The following is an 18,134-nucleotide window of genomic DNA, read 5'->3' as shown; positions in this document are numbered from 1 at the left end:
TAAACATGTCTGTTTTTTTTTTTGTTTTTGCTTGGGTTTAAGTAAACATCTGCTGCCAAGTAAAGCATTTTCTTTTCACTTGCATGTCTGTAGCACTCAGAGGGTGATTCTGAGCTCAAAGCAACCTGCAGGCTGCTCTGGCTTTCCATGAGGATCACTTTGCTGCTGGTGTTGGTAATACCAACAGGTGAAGGAAAGCCAGCTGCTGATGGCCAGTGACCCCATGTGATCTCCTTCCTAGACTGGATCACTTAGATCCTTTTTCCAGCTCACATACAGTGGCATATCTGAGTCTCATCTGCATCAGGAAATTGAGCCACCTGTTTTCATTCCCAGCCTCGTGACTCTAGGCTGAAATAGCCTTTCAGGTGCTGAGTGCCCTTCTCATTGCATAAGCCTCCCAAGCGGTCTTGGTAGCTGTCACTGTGCAAGAGATCCAGAAGTGCAACCATCTCCCCAGAGGAACTGCCTGTCCAAGCCAGCAGTGAAAGCCCGCGCCGCAAGGTGGCTGGTGTGGTGCTTGCTACAAAACGGGCTGAGTCACTTGTGTCACAACAGGCCGTTCCCACCCTTGGCAGCCATGGAGCGTCCATCTGTCCCTTTGTCTCCTCGTGAGGAGGTAGGAGGTCACGGTGGGCACCTGCTGGTGTGGTGGTTATGCGCTGGGTGACTTGCAATGAGCTGACAAAGCTGAGTTGCTGGTGCTGTGACTGTGTGGAGACATCTCCAGCAGGGCAGCGAGAGGTGGGTGGCCTCCTGGTGTCCTAGTGGCTCTCGAGTGCTGTGACAGGCTGTCAGGAGGCTTCAGTGGACCTGGTGGAAGCTGATTCTTTGCAGATACATCCTAAATTCAGCAGCCCCTCTCTGTTTGGGAAAGCATTGAAGTGCATCTCTTTGATATTAATAGGGTGTAAGTATTGACTTGAAGAGTTTGGTGCAGTAAGGATTTTAATTAAAATATGCTTTCTTCAGTAATGTGGTTTAGATAAAATCAAACTCTTGGACAACTTCAGTAAAAGAATGTTTCCCATAATATTTGTAAATATGTGGTGGAGTTCTCTTTGATTTCAGTGCGGGTGTGACCCTTAATTTATTTTCTTGTTTTCAATGCATTAGCAAATCTCTGAAATATAAATCTTGGAAGAATTTTCTGTTCCCTCAGTTCATTTATTCAAGTTTATCACTGCTTTTATGTCATTTACAACAAAGAATTAAATTCATGAGATTTCTGGTGTATTGGCGAATACTTACTTTCGGTTAGTAATTATTCCATAGATAAGACTTCCCAGCTAGCAAGTCTACTTGTATATACTAAATATGCTGCAACGACATTTTCCTGCGTACTATATATATATATATATAAAAGTAAAGAAATTGTAGTATACCAAACTTTCCACGTTTCCTTGAAGTTCATGAAGTTGCTAGAAAGTACGATTTTCTCTGATGAGTTTGGCACAGGCGCTGAAGAAGCCCTTCTTAAAACTCCCCCTGTTTGGAATTACTTCTGACAAGAAAGATGCAGTTGTCCCCCTTTAGCTGAGGAAACCAGCCCTTTGATCAAATGCTAACATGAAAAAATTGGGATGCGATGAACGCTTCACCAATGTCTCCTGTGCTTTCTCTGTTTTATTTTCTGAAGGAGGAGAAGGAACATATCTGTCATCTGCTCATAGAAACCTTTCAGTGCCAGTTCCTCAGAATTAATCTCTTTGCCATGGAGAGGATGTAGGACATGCTTGCAGGACTATAGACACGTTGCTGTGGTATATGTGCATCTATCAGTTACGAAGTGATTTTATCATCTCTGCAACCTTCTGAAGAAGGTAAATTCCCTGCCCTTCCATGGGATTGAGGAGCTGAGATCTGCTGCGTTGTGTCTGTGACTCGGGGAGCTGCCTCTGGCTGGGCTTTGCGGTTCCCCTGGCCCCACGTCTCCAGGCAGAACTACCTGCGGGTCCCGACAGGTGTCAGGGAGATGGAGCAGGGCTCCTCTAGTCTCATTTGAAGTGTTCACCGTGTCATTTTGAAGAGTTTTGACTTTAATGATCCTGTGTAATCATTTAGTAAAGCAGAACAACTGATTCCTGGATCGCAATATTGGGGTCCATCCAGACCACCAAAATCCCTATCTCAGTGCACTCCTCCTTAAAGGGCCTGTGGAGGAACGTTCCCTGAAGCATGCCTTCAGGTGCTTACACGCTGGTTTGAAGCAGCTCCGGCCACATGTGGTGCTGATTCTCTTTGGGTGGTTGGCAGGAGGAGATGCTTGTTAGGGAGGTCATTTCTTCTGGGGCAATGCTGCGTTTAGCTTTCAAGTGTCAGCAGGTTTATGGTTTGGGCATGTGTTGTGCGGCCCTGGCGGCGCGGCCGTGCTGGGCGGTAGCTTCCTGCTCCCAGAGGTGCCCTCTCTGTGAGCTGCCTGTTGCGCAACGTCCACTACAAGGTCCTTTGTGGTTCTGCTTCTTCTGAGATTCCCAGACAGTGATGAAGGAGGCATTGCTCAGACACTGCTGCCCAAATTCCTGGACTTCTTTTCCCATCGCCTCTGGGCCCAAAGACTTGAGAAGGGGAAGACCAGACTCTTTTCCCGTAAAGGGAAATTTCAGTCAAATGGTAGCAGTAAAAACAAGGAACAAGGCAGGGAGCGGTGGGGCTTGTCAGCTGGGGCTGCAGCCCTATTAGCTCCTTCATACCCAGCTCTGGCTGCTCCCAGAGCGTGGTGTTGTGCAAGGTGCCAGTTCCTGCTCGGGGATCAAGCAAGCGCCGTTACATTCAGCAGCAGCTGGCCATGTGTGCATTGGTTCTGCCGCTGCAACTACAAGTCACAGCCCCGTAACCTCTGAGGTTTGGTGACACTATTATTTCAAATGCCAGTGTGAGTTGTTATATCCTTCTAAATAAAAATTTGTATTTGAACTACCAGCGAAGAAACAATTGATGTCAAGTCAAAATACTAATAAATTCATTTCTAATGAACGCTACTCATCCAGCCAAGTTTGCTCTAGAGGGAGATAGCAGATTCAAGACAGAATATAATCCCTGCCATCAGAAGGTAATTATGAGAGCAAATACTTGCCTGTATTCATTTTGAGCAAGGTGCTGAGCAGGAAACGGCACTGTGCAAAACGTTGTATAGGGAATAAAGAGAATTTCAGTATCTTGTGACACATTTTCTTAGGGATGATAAAAATGAGAGGTACTCTGTTTGCTTTTACATTTTGTTTCCACTTTGAACCAGACCAAAAAAAAAAAAATGTTTCAGATGTGAATTGTATCACTGATAGAGGCGGATAAGCAGGTGGCAGCAGAGGGTCTAAATGTGGTTGGTTTATTTTTATTTTGCCCCCTGTACTTTCAGTCATTTGGCTGTTTGTGAGTAGGTGAAGGCTAAAAGCAGACCTGGCAGCCTGGTGGCACATTCCCACAGAAAACTGCAACCCACTCAGGTTTGTCTGGGGACAAGTCACCGGGCACAGGACAGGGTTGCTGCCAGGCATGTTTTGGTATGTGTGCTTCTCTCTGTGGTCTCCAGGCTTTTCCTCCTTGGCACTACAGGTTGTCTTTCAAGAAGAATGAAATGCGGTGAAGGTTTTCACTGGAGGGTTCTGAAGGGTTATTTCCACACAGGGAATCTTTTGAGCAAATAGAGTGACTAGTTCAAGAGGAAAAAAAAATCCTTTCAAAACTCCTTTGGGGATTTTGAGGTTCTGTTTAAGAACTGGGCTCCTCTCTGCTCTTTTTTTTGTGCTCATTCATGACAAGATACGATCCCCATCAGTCTGCATAGCGAAGTTGCTGGATACAAGCAAAAAGCACCTTCAGTTTTCCTCTCAATAATGCTGTTAACTTTGAGCAAGTCAGAGGTCATTTTTTCTCCCCAGATTATTCTAGGCATTTCTCCAGTATAAATAAGAGTAATTCATATCCTGAGATGTCAGAAATGTTTAAGGAAAGCTTTTCTTCATCAAAAGCTTTTTCTCTCTTTTGGTTTTAGCATTGGTCCCCTCCCTTTGGCTTGCCCCACTGTGTGACCAAGATGAAGAGCTCTTTCCATTCCCAGCCGCCTCTGAGGAAATAAGCAGGGGGTTATCAGAGGATAGGGCCAGGTACCACATGAACTTATGCAATTCCTTGGGTTTGTAATGGAGAAAAAGCTTCTGGTGTTTCCGTACAGCGTGTGGCCATCCAACTTTGTATCTCTGTTGTGGCCTGGCCCAACCACTGCTTGCAACAAGGTGTGTTTGATTCCTCTTCGCCTGACAGCTGAATTCTTGAGGCTAGAGGGCTTTCATCAGTCACAGAAGGGGGCACAGAGCTGCCGCTGTACTGCAGGAGGAACAGGGCACAGCCCAGGCACCTCCCTGGCGCATGGCAGGTGGGTGGGAGGGGATGGAGGCCAGGCTGCAAGCCTTGCCTCCCGGCAGCAGCCTCCCTCGCAAGGTCGTGTGCCCACACAGACCTTTGTGAACAACCCTGCGGGCAGCATCCTTTGCCACCTCCGTTCCTGCCTCCTGCACGTAGAGGGATGATCAGCCAGTCATTGTAAGCACTCAGCATCGTTGTCAGCCACCTCGCTTTAATGCCCTTTTTGGGGTGGCTGGCTGACAGCACTGATTCCTGACAGTGCTAACAATCCCAGTTTCCAGAGAAACTAAACCAAAGCAAACAGCAATAATACACCAATTTCTTCATTTGATTTATATTAGAGCAGATTTATAATGACCATAAATGATTATTTTTACAAGAGGTATATAAGTAAAATAGAAATGACTGCTCTGCATGCTACTGCACATTCCTAATGCTGCATTTAGAAGTGTACAAATGAATTCCTTCACTTCCACCAGCCAGTTACTGCCATGTAACACATTACGGCAGTCCCTCCTGTGGCACACGTACCTGCAGAAGCCCACCCCATTCACTTCCGCAGGGAGCAGACATCGAGGAGACGCTTGAGTTATCCCTATAAATCTTAACCATCTTTTACCTTCTAGAACAGATTATACTTACACTTTTGTGTACTAATCAGTCAGACAATATGTTCTTTCTTGTTTCAGAAGCAAGACAAGTGGGAAAGGTTTCACGTATAGGTAGTCTGCTGGGGTCTCTGAGCCCTGCATGCCAGCCCATCGTAGATAAAGGCTGAGCTCTGCTGCTGTGTAGGTGTTACTGTGACTCAATGCCAGGCTGTCCTACCTGTCAGAGAACTTGAGCTGTTCTTTTAGCACATGGGGCACCCAAAAATATTTGAAGCAAACACGAAAAACAGCTCTGATTATGGGAAGCAATTGGGATGTGCATAAAAGCAGAGATGTCGGAAGAAAAAGCAAATTGCTTTGAGAAGGCCTAGGAATAATGTTTGGTTTCTTTTCTGAAACGCGGGGTCATGGGTGTTTTCTGCCCTCAGCATCTCTCATGGAAAGCATCCAGGACTGCAAGCACGCAGAAGGCGAGGAGCTGGCCAGTGACGAGAGTGGGAGAGAAGGGAAGATGAAGGTTGATGGCTAGACTGCTCTGTGCCAAGTGCTGTAGCAGGACAAGCCCTTACTGCCTGTTTTGGCTGTACAGATGTCAGCACTGCCACTAGCTTGTTGTTGCTGCAATCAAAGCACCCCTGCAGCTCTGAGCAAGAGGGAATCTTCTGTCTTCAGGTCTTCCTTTACCCTGCACCACACTCACCAGGGCATCTTACTGAGAGGCTCACATTTACTTCTGGCCCAGTCCAGTGTGTGAGACCTCCTGAACGTTTTGCAGCCACTGAACACAGTGCCCTTTGGAGAGTGCTAGGTCCAAATCTTTCCATTCCCATGATAAGAGGTTATGGATGACGTTTGCATTTCTTGGTGGTATTTGTAACCAAGTTTACCTCACCCTTCATTTCTGACCTGAGAGACGTGTGTGATAGCTCAGAATAGGCCTAGAGCAAAAAGAAATGAATATCTGTAAATAAGGGAATAGAGAAAATACAAAGACAGCAATAAGATTAGACATGTGCCAAATGGCTTTAAAATGTTAATTGCATTGTATACTTGGTCAGGCATAAAGTTATGTGAACATAAGCATTCAGTATATTTTGATGATAATAATCGAACAATGTAGTAGGCAGGCCATAACAAGTTACTGTCTCAGTCTTTGCAGACCACATTTGTTGCATATGTTGTATGGTAATCTCCAGATGCTGAGGCATATGTTGTCATTGGGTAACTTCACTTCTTAGACAAAAGTTAGTTGGCTTTGTGATTTCCCGTAGAAGGTGAGAATTTCTGAATTAAATAATAGCTGTCTGCAGTAAGCCTGTCAAGAAGTGCTTCAGGAACCTGGTACCATTTATTTCTGTTGTAGGAAGTATTAAAAAACCATCAGCACCACACCCACACAAAATACTGATCTCATCAGAGTCTCCCTGTAACCTGTATCACATCAGACGTGAAACTTCTAGTAAGCTGCATAATTTGGGGAAGGCTATTTTATCTTACACTGTTCAACGCCTGTTTGTTGAAAGCTTTCCCAGGTATAACACTGCTTTTGATGCTTCCTACTTGTAATTTACTGCACCTCGCATCGGCAGAAACAGTTACATGCTTCTACCATCACATCTGATTATTCTTATTTTTATTCTTTTAAGAAATGTAATGTCGTTCAACAGTGTATTCTACAGTTTCTGGTTTTAATGCCCATCCTGTTCTTAGCCAGATCAGCCATTCAGTTTTGGTACCCTCTAGGTAAATACAGTAAACAATTGTTAATGCCCTATATACTCCACGTTTTGTGTAATCCAGGTGCCCCAGCATTAGATCAGGACGCATTTGTCCTTAGAGATGTAGAAAGAGAACAAAGACAATCTCTTGGTAAATATTGTGGGCTAAGAATCACAAGCCACATGTGAGCTACAAACTTGAAAACCAGCATAATATTATTTATGCAATATGTGTTGATTTGGAGATAAGGTAAATTACTTTTTAGTAAATGTCTGGATTTAGAATGAATTGACATCTGCCTACATCAGTTTTGTGATGGAAGGATGCAGATATCTTGCTGACTCACAGTGTAATTGCAGGTTTCCTCAGTGACAACCACCTAGATCATTTTAGCCTCTCCATGTCTCAGTTATCCGATCTGAAAAATGGGAATAATACTTGTAGGAATGCTGCCGCATTCCCTGTTTGTAACATCTGTTAGGACTCTGGAATGAAGGGCATTTTCGAAATGTAAAAAGTTACGTCTGCCATTCATTTTCATGGAATTAGTGTCAAGACAGCAATGCTTTGATTTAAGAGTTCCTATGATCCTTCAATACCTGCTTTAGGGGGTCAAAATATTTGGCAGCTAATGAAATAGTATTCTATCTGCCCAGGTCTTTTCCATTTAACATGTATATTATAGTGGTGAGTAACCGTATTCATTTCAACTTACGTCATCTTGCATTTTTCTTCGGGCCAGACTGAAACACTTCTGCTCACAGTGAGTAGGACCATACCCCATAAACTGTCTCACTGACTTCAGAAGGGCTTTCACTGATACGTTGTACTATTCATTGTTGAGTAAGGGAATAAATATCACAGTCTGGCTCTGTACAGCGAAAGCAACAGAAACTGGAGGGTGGGAAGTGGGAATTGCAGAGACAAGGAAACCTTTCATGTAAAAAAGATGCAAAGAAAACGTGATTCATCTGAATGTCTTAACTATTAAGAAAAGCTTTCACTGGCAAATGATAGAATATAGTATAGAATCCGACATCTGTAGTAAAGCAGAAGTTAGAAAGCTCATTACAAATAAGAAAATAAATTACTTGTCCGCTGTATCATAAATTTTACCCAAACACTGGGAATTCAACTGAAATATGACTTTAGCCACTAAAAAATTCTAGGATTTAAAGGATGTAGTGTTTCTGGGAGGGAGGCAGGGTCTTGTTTGGGTCTTGTAGCATTCATTTTTCTGTCATGTTTTACAGGCAGATCTTTTAGAAATTACATAATGCACTAGCAGCACGGCTTCAGAGCTATTCAAGAAGTGTGTTTGTAATTGTATGGGCTCAAAGGCTAAATAAGGGCATGGTACCACCTGATTTAAAAGGGACTTATACCTGGAAATGTTGGTGTATCTGCTAGTCTGTCTGTTGGTTTTCTGTCTCCCTGCTTGTGCTGGGGTAGGTGCTCTTGCTGCGCCATCCCGCTGGCACTGCAGAGCAGTACTGTGCTGGGCTGAGCGCATTGTGTAGTACTAAAGGTGTGGTTTCCCCAGTCTATGTTGCTATCCAAACCAAAGGGAAGCTTTTAATGGTGGAAATGCGGAAAAAAATATTCAGACTTGCTTCACAAGTGCCTTGAACTTAAGGTAGTCATTCAGAGCTCTGCAAAGACAGAAGCAATTTCTCTTGCACCTACAGCAGTAAGCAGTGTTCTTCATCAACTCAGCAGACGTAACTATGTGTGGTGCAGAGAAGTGGAAAAGGGCCCCATGGCTGCATACACAGTGTGCTTTCCATTTCAAGAGCCAGATTATTTTTTTTAAATAAAACTGAAACTGTGTGCTGTGCCAATCAAGACCAAAATATAGGTCATACTAGGGATCTGTGGAAAGTAGCCTTGTATTCTCTGCCCATCCTGATGCTATCTCCCCACTGTCTTTCACAATCTCCCTTTCTTAGCCCACTCCACTCATGACAAGCAAAAACGTTGCTGCTCAAATCAGTATTTGAGTGCCACTGCTGGGGTCTTGTTGGTACTCTGGCAGCTACTGTGATGTGTTCTGGGGTTGTGATGGTTTCTCCCTTGGATGCACTCAAGAAAAGCTGTCGCAGATACTGAACTTGCTAAAATGAGTTGTGTTCAGTCCTCTGTGTCAGCTGCTGCGACACACCCTGTTAGCAGATACACTGGAAACAACAGAGAGGTGTGTCTGGGCACTGCTCCCTCGCTTTGGCAGTGCACTGTAGGGAACGCTGAATAGCTGTGGTCCTGCATAGTTGTGGTCCTGCTATAGCACTGCAGTTGGATTTGCTCCGAGATGCATTTCAAGGTCTTGATTTCAGTGGGAGTTAGTTAGATGCACATTTTATCTGAAAAAAAGACAACTTACTTAGACGCTCCCTTGGAAAAGCATTTGGCTAATGTTTGCAATTGCCCATTTCCTATTATTTCAACCATAGACCTGTGAAGAAGGTAAGCTGATAGAAGTTAAACAATCCAAATCTCATGTATGCTTTATTATTTTCAATGCTTCAGCTTCCAGAATCCCCAATTAAAGCAGTCCTGTCTGCAATCTGGGGACAAAAAGTTGATAATGAATTTTTACCAGGCTACCCCTACATTCTCTGCATTCATTTACAGCAGACTGTCTCATAAAAGGAAAGAATGAAAGAACCAGTGGGCATGTAAATCAGACCGTTGGTCGTGGTCGTGATTTTTCTAAGCCTTGAAATTTTCCTGGATAGCAGGTAAAGCAGAGAATACACTCCCAGTACAAACTCTGAGCTTAGTTGATTACTTTATGGCTTCAAGTGAAACTCAGCTCTCAGTTTTATCAAATTCAGCCCAATTCCAATAATATTTCCCTAGCACAAGCTATTATTAACACAACTGGAGACAAAGCTCAAATGATTCGTATTTTCTCTTCAAAGGGAAAAAAAATGCTGAGACTGCTTAGCTGCTGCAGGTTTCTAGCATTTGAACTACTACAGGTCCATAACACACATCCTTGTGCAGAAAGTCATTTATTTTTTTCTCTAGTTGGAGGATTGAAGGACATTGTAATTAATTAGAAAGAAATGGGAAAATGAATGTCTTAAGAAAACTCCAAAAGAGAAAAATAAATAAAAATTGGCTTCTGATTTTAAGGAAAACAGCAGTCCATGTTTTGTGATGGCTGGTCGCTATCCCAACTCTCTCAGGTTACAGCCGTATGGGATAAGGTGCTCAGAAATGAGAACCCCAGCAGCAGAGCCTCCAAGTGTCACACACTTGAGGTGCCAGTGCCACACAGTGCATCCAGTCACACACCCAGCTTATTCCTTGCTCAGGAATTCAGGAGTTGGGCCTTTCAAGTCTCCCTCCTTGGCATTTACCCAAGATGACTGAGGCTTTGAAAAGCAGGATTGTTCTTAAAGGGGGCTGGCAGTCCCAAGCAGCCATTTGCAGTGGTATTGCACATCCATCGTCTCCCTGTAATACATGACCACGTGTGTGCTCACATCACAGACAGTGCTCTTTTCACTAGCTGAGCGGCTGGAACGGATGCCAGAGAATTAGGAGGAACTGGCCAGCCTTCAAGATTTCTTCACAAGGACTTCTTAATCAGCTCCCATGCCTCTGTACTCTTCATGTCTGTGTGTCTGGTAATTTGCTCTACTTTATGTACACTCCGTTCATCATACAGATTGGCTTTTTACTTTCTGCAGCAATTCCTCTCGCTTTGCCAACACCTTGCCATTTGCAGCTTTAATGCCTATCGATAGCACTTCGTCAGCAATGGCTGCCAATGTATATTTCTTTTACAAGATGTTCACCCTCAGTTTTTATAGATAGTTGCAAATTTAGTCACAAACTGATCAAATAATTCATTTTCATTTGCTTTTCATATGGAATAGATTCATCAAAATGAATAGATCATCAGAAGATTGAAAACAGATGAAGAAGCTTATCTAGTGTGCATATGTGCTCCAAGCCAGAGTCAGCTCTACCAAAACCATTCCAATGTGTCTAGATTGGTTTTTAATACCTCCAATGACAGAGTTTTTGAAGCGTCCCACAGAGCTATCTGTGGAGCTTTAATACTGGTCCTCATCCCAGCCCCAACACACACTCCCTACCTTGATTTTCTTCTTTCTTGGGTAATACTTCATTTCCCCAGACTCAGTCACAGGAACCTGAACAGTGATCCTGTGAGTAAAGACATAGCAGAGGTTTCTAACACTGCTGCCTTTTCTGTGTCCTCTGGCACCTGATCTCGTTCATCAGTGGGCATGTGTTTTTCTTAGTCTCACTTTCACTGCTGATGAGCCCTTCTGATCGCCCTTTACAGCCCTGCCAATTTCAGTGCAAAAGGAGGTTTTCGTCTCTTGGATGTCACCATGTGTCCCATTCCCACCATCCTGTACCTCCACTTTTCCTGTCTGACTAAACAGGGGACTCCTGGCTGAGCCATGTGTGGCCTTCTGCCTCCTCTTCTCCTGCCTGCACGTCCACTGTCATGCTCTGATTCACTAGCTGGAGAAAGTTTGGTAAAACACTTTTCAGATGCTCAGTTTAAAGCAAAAGCTATTAGTGAAAACCCTCCCCGTACAACTGGACAGTAATAAAATGAAGTCCAAGCTTCAGGCACTTCTCCCAATCCAGTTTCAAACTCACCTTGGTGTAAGAACTATAAATTTACAAGTTAACCAGTTTAATTCTGCTTTTGTAGTGGAAGCTGGTGGAAATGCAGGAGAAAGATTTCAGCATCAGCTCCTGTATAAGGGACTTTTTTCTCTTAAGGGACAATATTTTGGTAATCCTTAAACAAACAGGACACGTGTTGCTTTGTATTTTACAAGAAAACTGTTTTTAGTGTTTCACTGGAAAGCACTGTCACTCCACAGCATTTTTTTCATTTACTATTAATGGCAAAACTAAACTTGCTCTTGATTTTCAGGGAGGTGCAACAACTTGTTGCAGAGAAACAGATGTGAGGTTGTCCATCCTGTATTTTCTTCTCCTAAGTCAGGGTTGGAAGTGAATACTTTGGCTGTTGCCAGCTCTCATCTCACAGTATCTTCTGCTCAACAGAATAGCTGTGTCGGAACTTACAGGTTCTCGTAGCGTGGTGACATATCACAGGATTTATATTTTATATATTATATTTTTTTTATATTTTATATTTCCTGTTAAACAGCTTGTCTTGACTTCTTTTAAGCTTTTAAGATGTCTTTAGTCACCACTGCTTGAGTGTACCAAGCCAGTGATAGAATGGCATTGTTCGGTGCAAATCCCAGTGCATATCAGTTGAACACGGTTGAGTGAAATGAGTAGTCCTTCTGTCTTTCTTTTATAATTATTTTGAATGTTTTTGACCTAAATTTGTAACTAGATGGCTACAGATCTATCGAGCTTCTACTTTAACATTTGGTTGCAGCCTTACTAAATAGCTGGTAGCTTTGTAACTGTTCTCACTGGTAACTAGTGATAGGACTAGAGGGGATGGCCTCAAGTTGCGCCAGGGGAGGTTCAGGTTGGAAATGAGGAGACATTTCTTCTCAGAAAGAGCAGTCAGGCATTGGAACAGGTTGCCCAGGGAGGTGGTGGAGGAACACCCCCGTCTCTGGGGGTGTTCAAGGAAAGGTTGGACGTGGTGCTTAGGGACATGGTTTGGTGGGTGACATTGGTGGTAGGGGGATGGTTGGAATAGAGGATCTTGGAGGGCTTTCCCAACCTTCATGATTCTATGATTCTGTGAGTCTATGTTCCAGATACCAGTAAATGTTAGGTTTCAATTAAATTTAAATTGCCCACTGTTGTTCTTTACTGTCCTCTAATTATCAAGGTATTTGTCTTCCCATGTTTGATTCACTGTAGCTCTTGATTTGACAACAGTGCATGAATACCTCAGTCAAGATCATGACCCTGTGGTGCTTAGATACTATACATCCATGGAAATTTTTGTCAATGTTCTGAAGTGCCTCAACAGGTTAGTAAAGAAATTAGAGTGGTTGCAAATGTGTTCTGAGCTCCTTGTGTTTTTTGTAGGAACTAGTTCATTGCTGAGAGAACAGCACTCAGCCAACAGTGATTAGAAGCACACCTCCATTTGTACTGCACTGTCTCTGCCAGTCTGGGAAGCTATTACCTCTTCTTTGTAACACACCAGTCTTTATGAACTTTGCTTCAGATCTCTAGCCTACTCTTAAATTAGGTCTCTTTTTCCCCAGCTAGCTCAGTATGCAGCCCTTTCTCCATCAGCTGGCTCCAATTATGTGATCCTCATACGCTATCGCTGAATAAATGTTCTTTGAAGTTATAAGTAGAAAGATGCCCTTGGTAAGCTACTTTGATTCATTTGCTTCAAATAGAAAGATTGCTGCTGAGGTATAAAGGTTAATTTCACCCATCTCAACTCAAGTTAAACAAGAATTTAAGGAAGTCCAACAAATGCTGAGTTCACTACTCATATCCCAGTTCTGAAAATTCCTTACCCAGGTAGATACTCCATGTTTTCTTGCAAAGTAAATATTGCTTGGCCTGGATTTTTGCAAGATCTCAGAAGCCTGGGATGAGCCTACAGAGCAATCCAAGATGCTTAGTACGCTCAGAAAAAGCTGCTTGATTTAATTCCTAGGTGGGAGCCCAGCCTTCTGAGTGCATGCTGAGCACTGTGAGGAATCGACCTCTACCTAGTGTGTCAAGCGTGTGGCCTGAGCACCTAGTCAAGCCCAAAGTCTTGTTGGTGCTCTTTATGTTTTGGCTTTGGCTCCTGCCTGACCAAGGGACAAGAACAGCATTGAAGAGACAGAGAACCAGGACTCACACCCTTTCCCCCCAGGGGAATAAATGACATTGCACGTGTAGACATATGCACATTTTGGCATGTATCAATTAAAAATACAAAGTCTTAATTAAACAGGAAGCCCCTTCATAATCCCAAACGAACATATGCATACCTGAATCAGATCTTTCAGACTGCTGCAAATTGAAGGGTCTCTGAAAGCCTATGGTGTCAATGATACGCTGCTTAAGTAGATCATGACACAGTCGACTTTTACAGCCCAAGGCTCTCACACTAAGGTTGAATCTGCATGCAGAATACACTTTGCTAGGCCTTGACATCCACAGGCTGTAGCATAGCATCCCCTGAGTGCAGGTTCACGACAGAGATGTTAATTGTCCCCAAACATCAGGCAAATAATCTGCATTTTGAAGAGGCTCTAAATGGACATTTACATAATTTGTTTTACAAAGTCCACTGATGCATATTTGCATAATAGACCACAGCAGTGCCAACAGATCCATTGCAGCACATGGTGTCAGCTCTCATGACGTTCTAGTGGGTTTTTTCCTTAATTGGAGCTCTTACAACACAAAGAAATTGTCAATAACTGATACATCTCAAGGAGAAGACTGAGTGCCTGTCAAAGCTTCTTTGTCTGGGTAGAAGCACACACAAGCTACATGCTGAGTCACCTAAGAAGTGCTTTGCTTATATCCATGCCAGTTCTGTGCATAGAAGCAAGTGGAGGTGGTCTTTTACGTACTTAGGATATTTAGAGTCTTAGCTGACCTAGATAGGACAGTTTGTTCCATCTCCTGGAGTCTCCCATCACACTCCACAAGCTTACAGCAAGACAGTGATGCTTTCATGCTGTCTAAATTCTTCCTGCTTAAAAACTGATATGTTTTCTTATTACCACCCTCAGCACCTGGGCACAATCCATTGGAAAGGTGCTGCAGGTGCCAGGAGAAGGGCTTTGGCAACCACAATGGCATTCTCACTAGTCCCCCCTGGGGAGTCAAACTTAAGCCCATCTGTCTAGAGAAGACAGTAGAAAGCTGCAGGCGTTTGAGTCCCAATGCAATATTCATCACTCTCAAAATAGTGGTGTTTTTTTATTTTTATTTTTCTATTTTATTCTCGTGTTGGAATTAGTATCTTAAGGAGTTGTTGGCAGATGTGTGGGATTATGGCCAGAAGTGATTTTTCCACATGGCTAAATAGGAGAAGCAAGTAATCACTGCTGACCAATGTAAAGTTTAGCAATGCCGTTCCTCTGAAAAAGGAGGAAGATTTATAGCCCTCAGTCTATCATGTGCCACAGTGGACTGAGCTAAACTCATTCCTGGTAGCTTTGATGTAGATGTCTCCCATTAAATCAGGACAGAATTTGGGAATGAAATTATTGCCTGCCCTGGACAGGAATTTCCTTCCTTTAATTTGCTGCACAGCCTGAACACAGACTGAGCATAGTCTTCCGCATATGCTAATGGACTCCATTTTGTAAGACATTTTATTAGAAATGTTTATTTTTTTAAGCTCAGTTGTGTATCTCCATTACATTTGTGTTGATTTGGGTATTCTTCATCCTGCTGAATGTGATAAGGGTTCATCAGTTTCACTGCATGCTATTAGTAAGATAATGCTTTTAAGCTGCTCAGTATTTTTTCCATGAAACATGTTCTTCTTGCTACAGATATTCAGTAGAGTGATGGCTCTAATCATCCTCTCTGTCAATAACTGTCGGCTGTGATAGAGCTGGGGTTCTGGTTGGCCGGATAAACCTAGCAATGTGAAATAGAGGATATGCATGCTGAGTATTTGCCAAATTAGAGCAGGAGAAACGACTAATTTAAACTTCCCATACTAGAGCCAACGCAAGTCTAATGCTGTGATGTTTTCCTTTACTGCTCTTGATATTAGGTCTAAAATGATTAATCTCGGATAATATCATGCCACAGTTTCTTTTCATTTCAATTCTCACTGAAATGAAAGGCTGGCAAGATTCAATAAACAAATGTTTCCTACTGATGTATTTAAGGACCAGAACTATCTGTTGGCATTACAGCTAATCTTTTTTGTCATCCACATTAAAAGAAATCAGATGATACACGGATTGATATAATTTCAGTGTTTATTGTGTAATTAAATGTCAATTATGATTATATCCTATCAGAACCTCTTAAAAAGATTGCTAGTATAAAGTTGCTAAAAAAAATAACAGACATACAGAAAACACTTGAAATTCTCACTGACACCATCATTAGTATGAAGGAAATTGGGTTCCAGTGATTTAAAAATCTTGTGGCAGGAATCACGTCTGTCCAAGTTTTTAGGGAGCAATGGAAGTAACAATGGAAATAACCGGAAAATTTTCACTGGCTTTTAAAGAGTGAGGAACGATAACAGCATTGTGTTTGCAGGGAGAGAAGAACCTTTCAGATGTCTTTTAGAAATATTTGTGGTTGGTTTTTCGTGACTGCCATGCTGGAAGTTGATGCCTTGTTTGTGGTTATTATATTCAGGGATTTAGTCAGGCTGCTTGAAATGCATGTGTTGAGTCCATTCTGCCTCTCAGAGGCAGCTGTGAGTTAAAAGGGCCATGCGTCACTGAGCTCTTTGGGGGTGGGGAACTCTTCTGTCATTTTTTTTCCTCTGCCCATGCCTTACAGATACGACACTTGCTTATGCTAAAATGGGAGAGCATTGTGGCCTGAACAGATAGCAGCCCATCTCTCTGCCCTCTTGGCATCTCCTTGTGGAGGGAGACACATGGACCTCACTAAGCAGCATGGAGCAGTTTCTATCATCTCTTCTGTTTTTGCTGTCTTAATTTGTTGAGTACAGATATTAAGTATTAATTTGAGTAGCTCTTTCCAGTGTATGTCAGTCCAGTTTGCTCTCAGGGTAGACCCAAGTGCTTAGAACATGTAGCAGAGCCTGCTTCACTTGGAGACACCTGTCTCAAAGGTGACAGGATAAGGCATGAGAGACCTGGGTTCAAGCACCCCTCGTAAACCAGCCACGGGAAGGATCTGAGCCTAGCTACCTTCTGTCAACATTTTAACTGCTGCCCTTGTTGGCAGATGTCTGCTCTTAGCTTCTGGTGTGGTCCTGTGAGCCCACACTGACAGGGCCTGGCAGAGGAGAGGAGCGCTGCAGGCCTTCCTCCACCTCTGGCACGGGACCGCGGGGCTCACAGCTCCCCAGGGCCTGCCCGCATAGTCAGCTGCAGAAACCTTAATGTCATAGGTCTTTTGGAGATGGAAACTGAAGCATCCATGGAATTGTGCCCCTAGGACGAGACAGTGGCTGAACAGGAGCTTTCATCTCATGAATCATGAATCTCAGTGGCAGCAAAATTGTCACACATAGGCCTAGGCCTTTTGTGGACTGGCATTGCTGGTCTACAGGTTGTAGCATACTCAGACCTGACCGTCCTCTCAAGCTGTGTGACTATCTTCTCATCTTTGGCATGGAAAAACTGTAAAGGGTGCTTGTATGATATGTGAGTTTTTTCAGCTGAGAGAGAAACTGCTGTTCAGTTTTAGGCCTCGGGGCTGAGACATATGCCTAATTTCAAGCAGGTGGGTAACAGTATTTATTTCGGTGGTACAACCTTTGTTTAAAGTTAAGCAGATGAAGTTCAGATCCTCGCTGTAAGTTGAAGCTTACACTGCTGCTAGCATAAGATGATATCAAACCTTTTTATAAAATGGAGCTTTGTCTGCTTAGAGCTGCGAAGCTAAATTAAAATCCTGGTTACAAATGTCAATTGGAAATACAATTACCAGCTTATGAAAAGGCTGGATATTCGTAACGTGTAAATTTTCAAGCAAGAAAAGGTGCAGTTTCCCCTTAAGGGAAAGGATGCCAACAACACACGCTCTTGTTCTTCTCAAGAAAATGAGGAGTGTCTGGGGGAGAGGAGATGGGATGGCCTTAAATGTTTTTGTACTCCCTTCTAAAATAAGTTTATAGTTTCCCCATATACAAGTTAATTAAGCTTTCGATTTGACCTTTGTGTTGAGCAATAAAAGTTAACTGGGAAAGATGTGGGTAGAATGAGAACACAAACAAAGCATGCCCCACGTCAGCCAGTGTGAGAACTGTTTCTGTAACCAAAACTAATGAGATCATCAGGACAAAAGCAACAGCCAAAGCATTTTCAATTATTACTAATATTTTTCTTCCTTGAGCCAGTTTATATTTTTCTTAATTACACAGCTTTGAGCTGTGGTGTGATATTTAGCAGATGCCTTCGGCACTTGGCGTGCTGATCACTTGCACACTCCAGACTGGCAGGGGTACCTAATCTTTGAAGTCTAGAGCGCACATTCATCTTTAACCATAAAGGTCAATCCTGCATTCCTCTCATCCCCCCAAACTCCCATTAAGTTTAATAGGAGGTTTGAGCATGTGAGGCATGCAGTGTCAGGATCGCTCTCAGTCTTCTGGATACTACCAGTGAGGCATGTACAGAATTTCTAAACTTAACTAATTAATTGCACCATACAGCGATGGCAGGAGGCTGTCACAGAGCTTTTTAGTTGTTTCTTTCATTACAAGAAAGTTACAACAAAAGTTCAACAGATTTACTGGGAACATCATGTTTTACAGATACTTCCATGCTGTGTTTCAGGATATCATGTCAGCTGTGCTGCAGTACGTACAAGGTA

General features: G+C 43.1%; 1 protein-coding gene across 9 annotated transcripts in view; it reads left to right on the top strand.

Annotated features, from left to right (window-relative positions):
* Positions 1-18,134, top strand: part of LOC310904415 (glypican-5-like) — a 441,629-nt gene that overhangs the window by 408,893 nt on the left and 14,602 nt on the right. Inside the window, exon 11 of one of the 9 annotated variants that reach the window (XM_083849132.1) lies at positions 18,076-18,131. The exons of the other annotated variants lie outside the window; for them this stretch is intronic. Coding sequence (XP_083705258.1) covers positions 18,076-18,131 — 56 coding nt within the window. The remainder of the gene's footprint in view (positions 1-18,075; positions 18,132-18,134) is intronic. 9 annotated transcript variants of the gene reach the window in all.

The sequence above is a fragment of the Anser anser genome, assembly GCF_964211835.1.
Source record: "Anser anser genome assembly, chromosome: 9".
Lineage (NCBI taxonomy): Eukaryota > Metazoa > Chordata > Aves > Anseriformes > Anatidae > Anser > Anser anser.
This window is presented reverse-complemented; position numbering and strand designations above follow the sequence as displayed.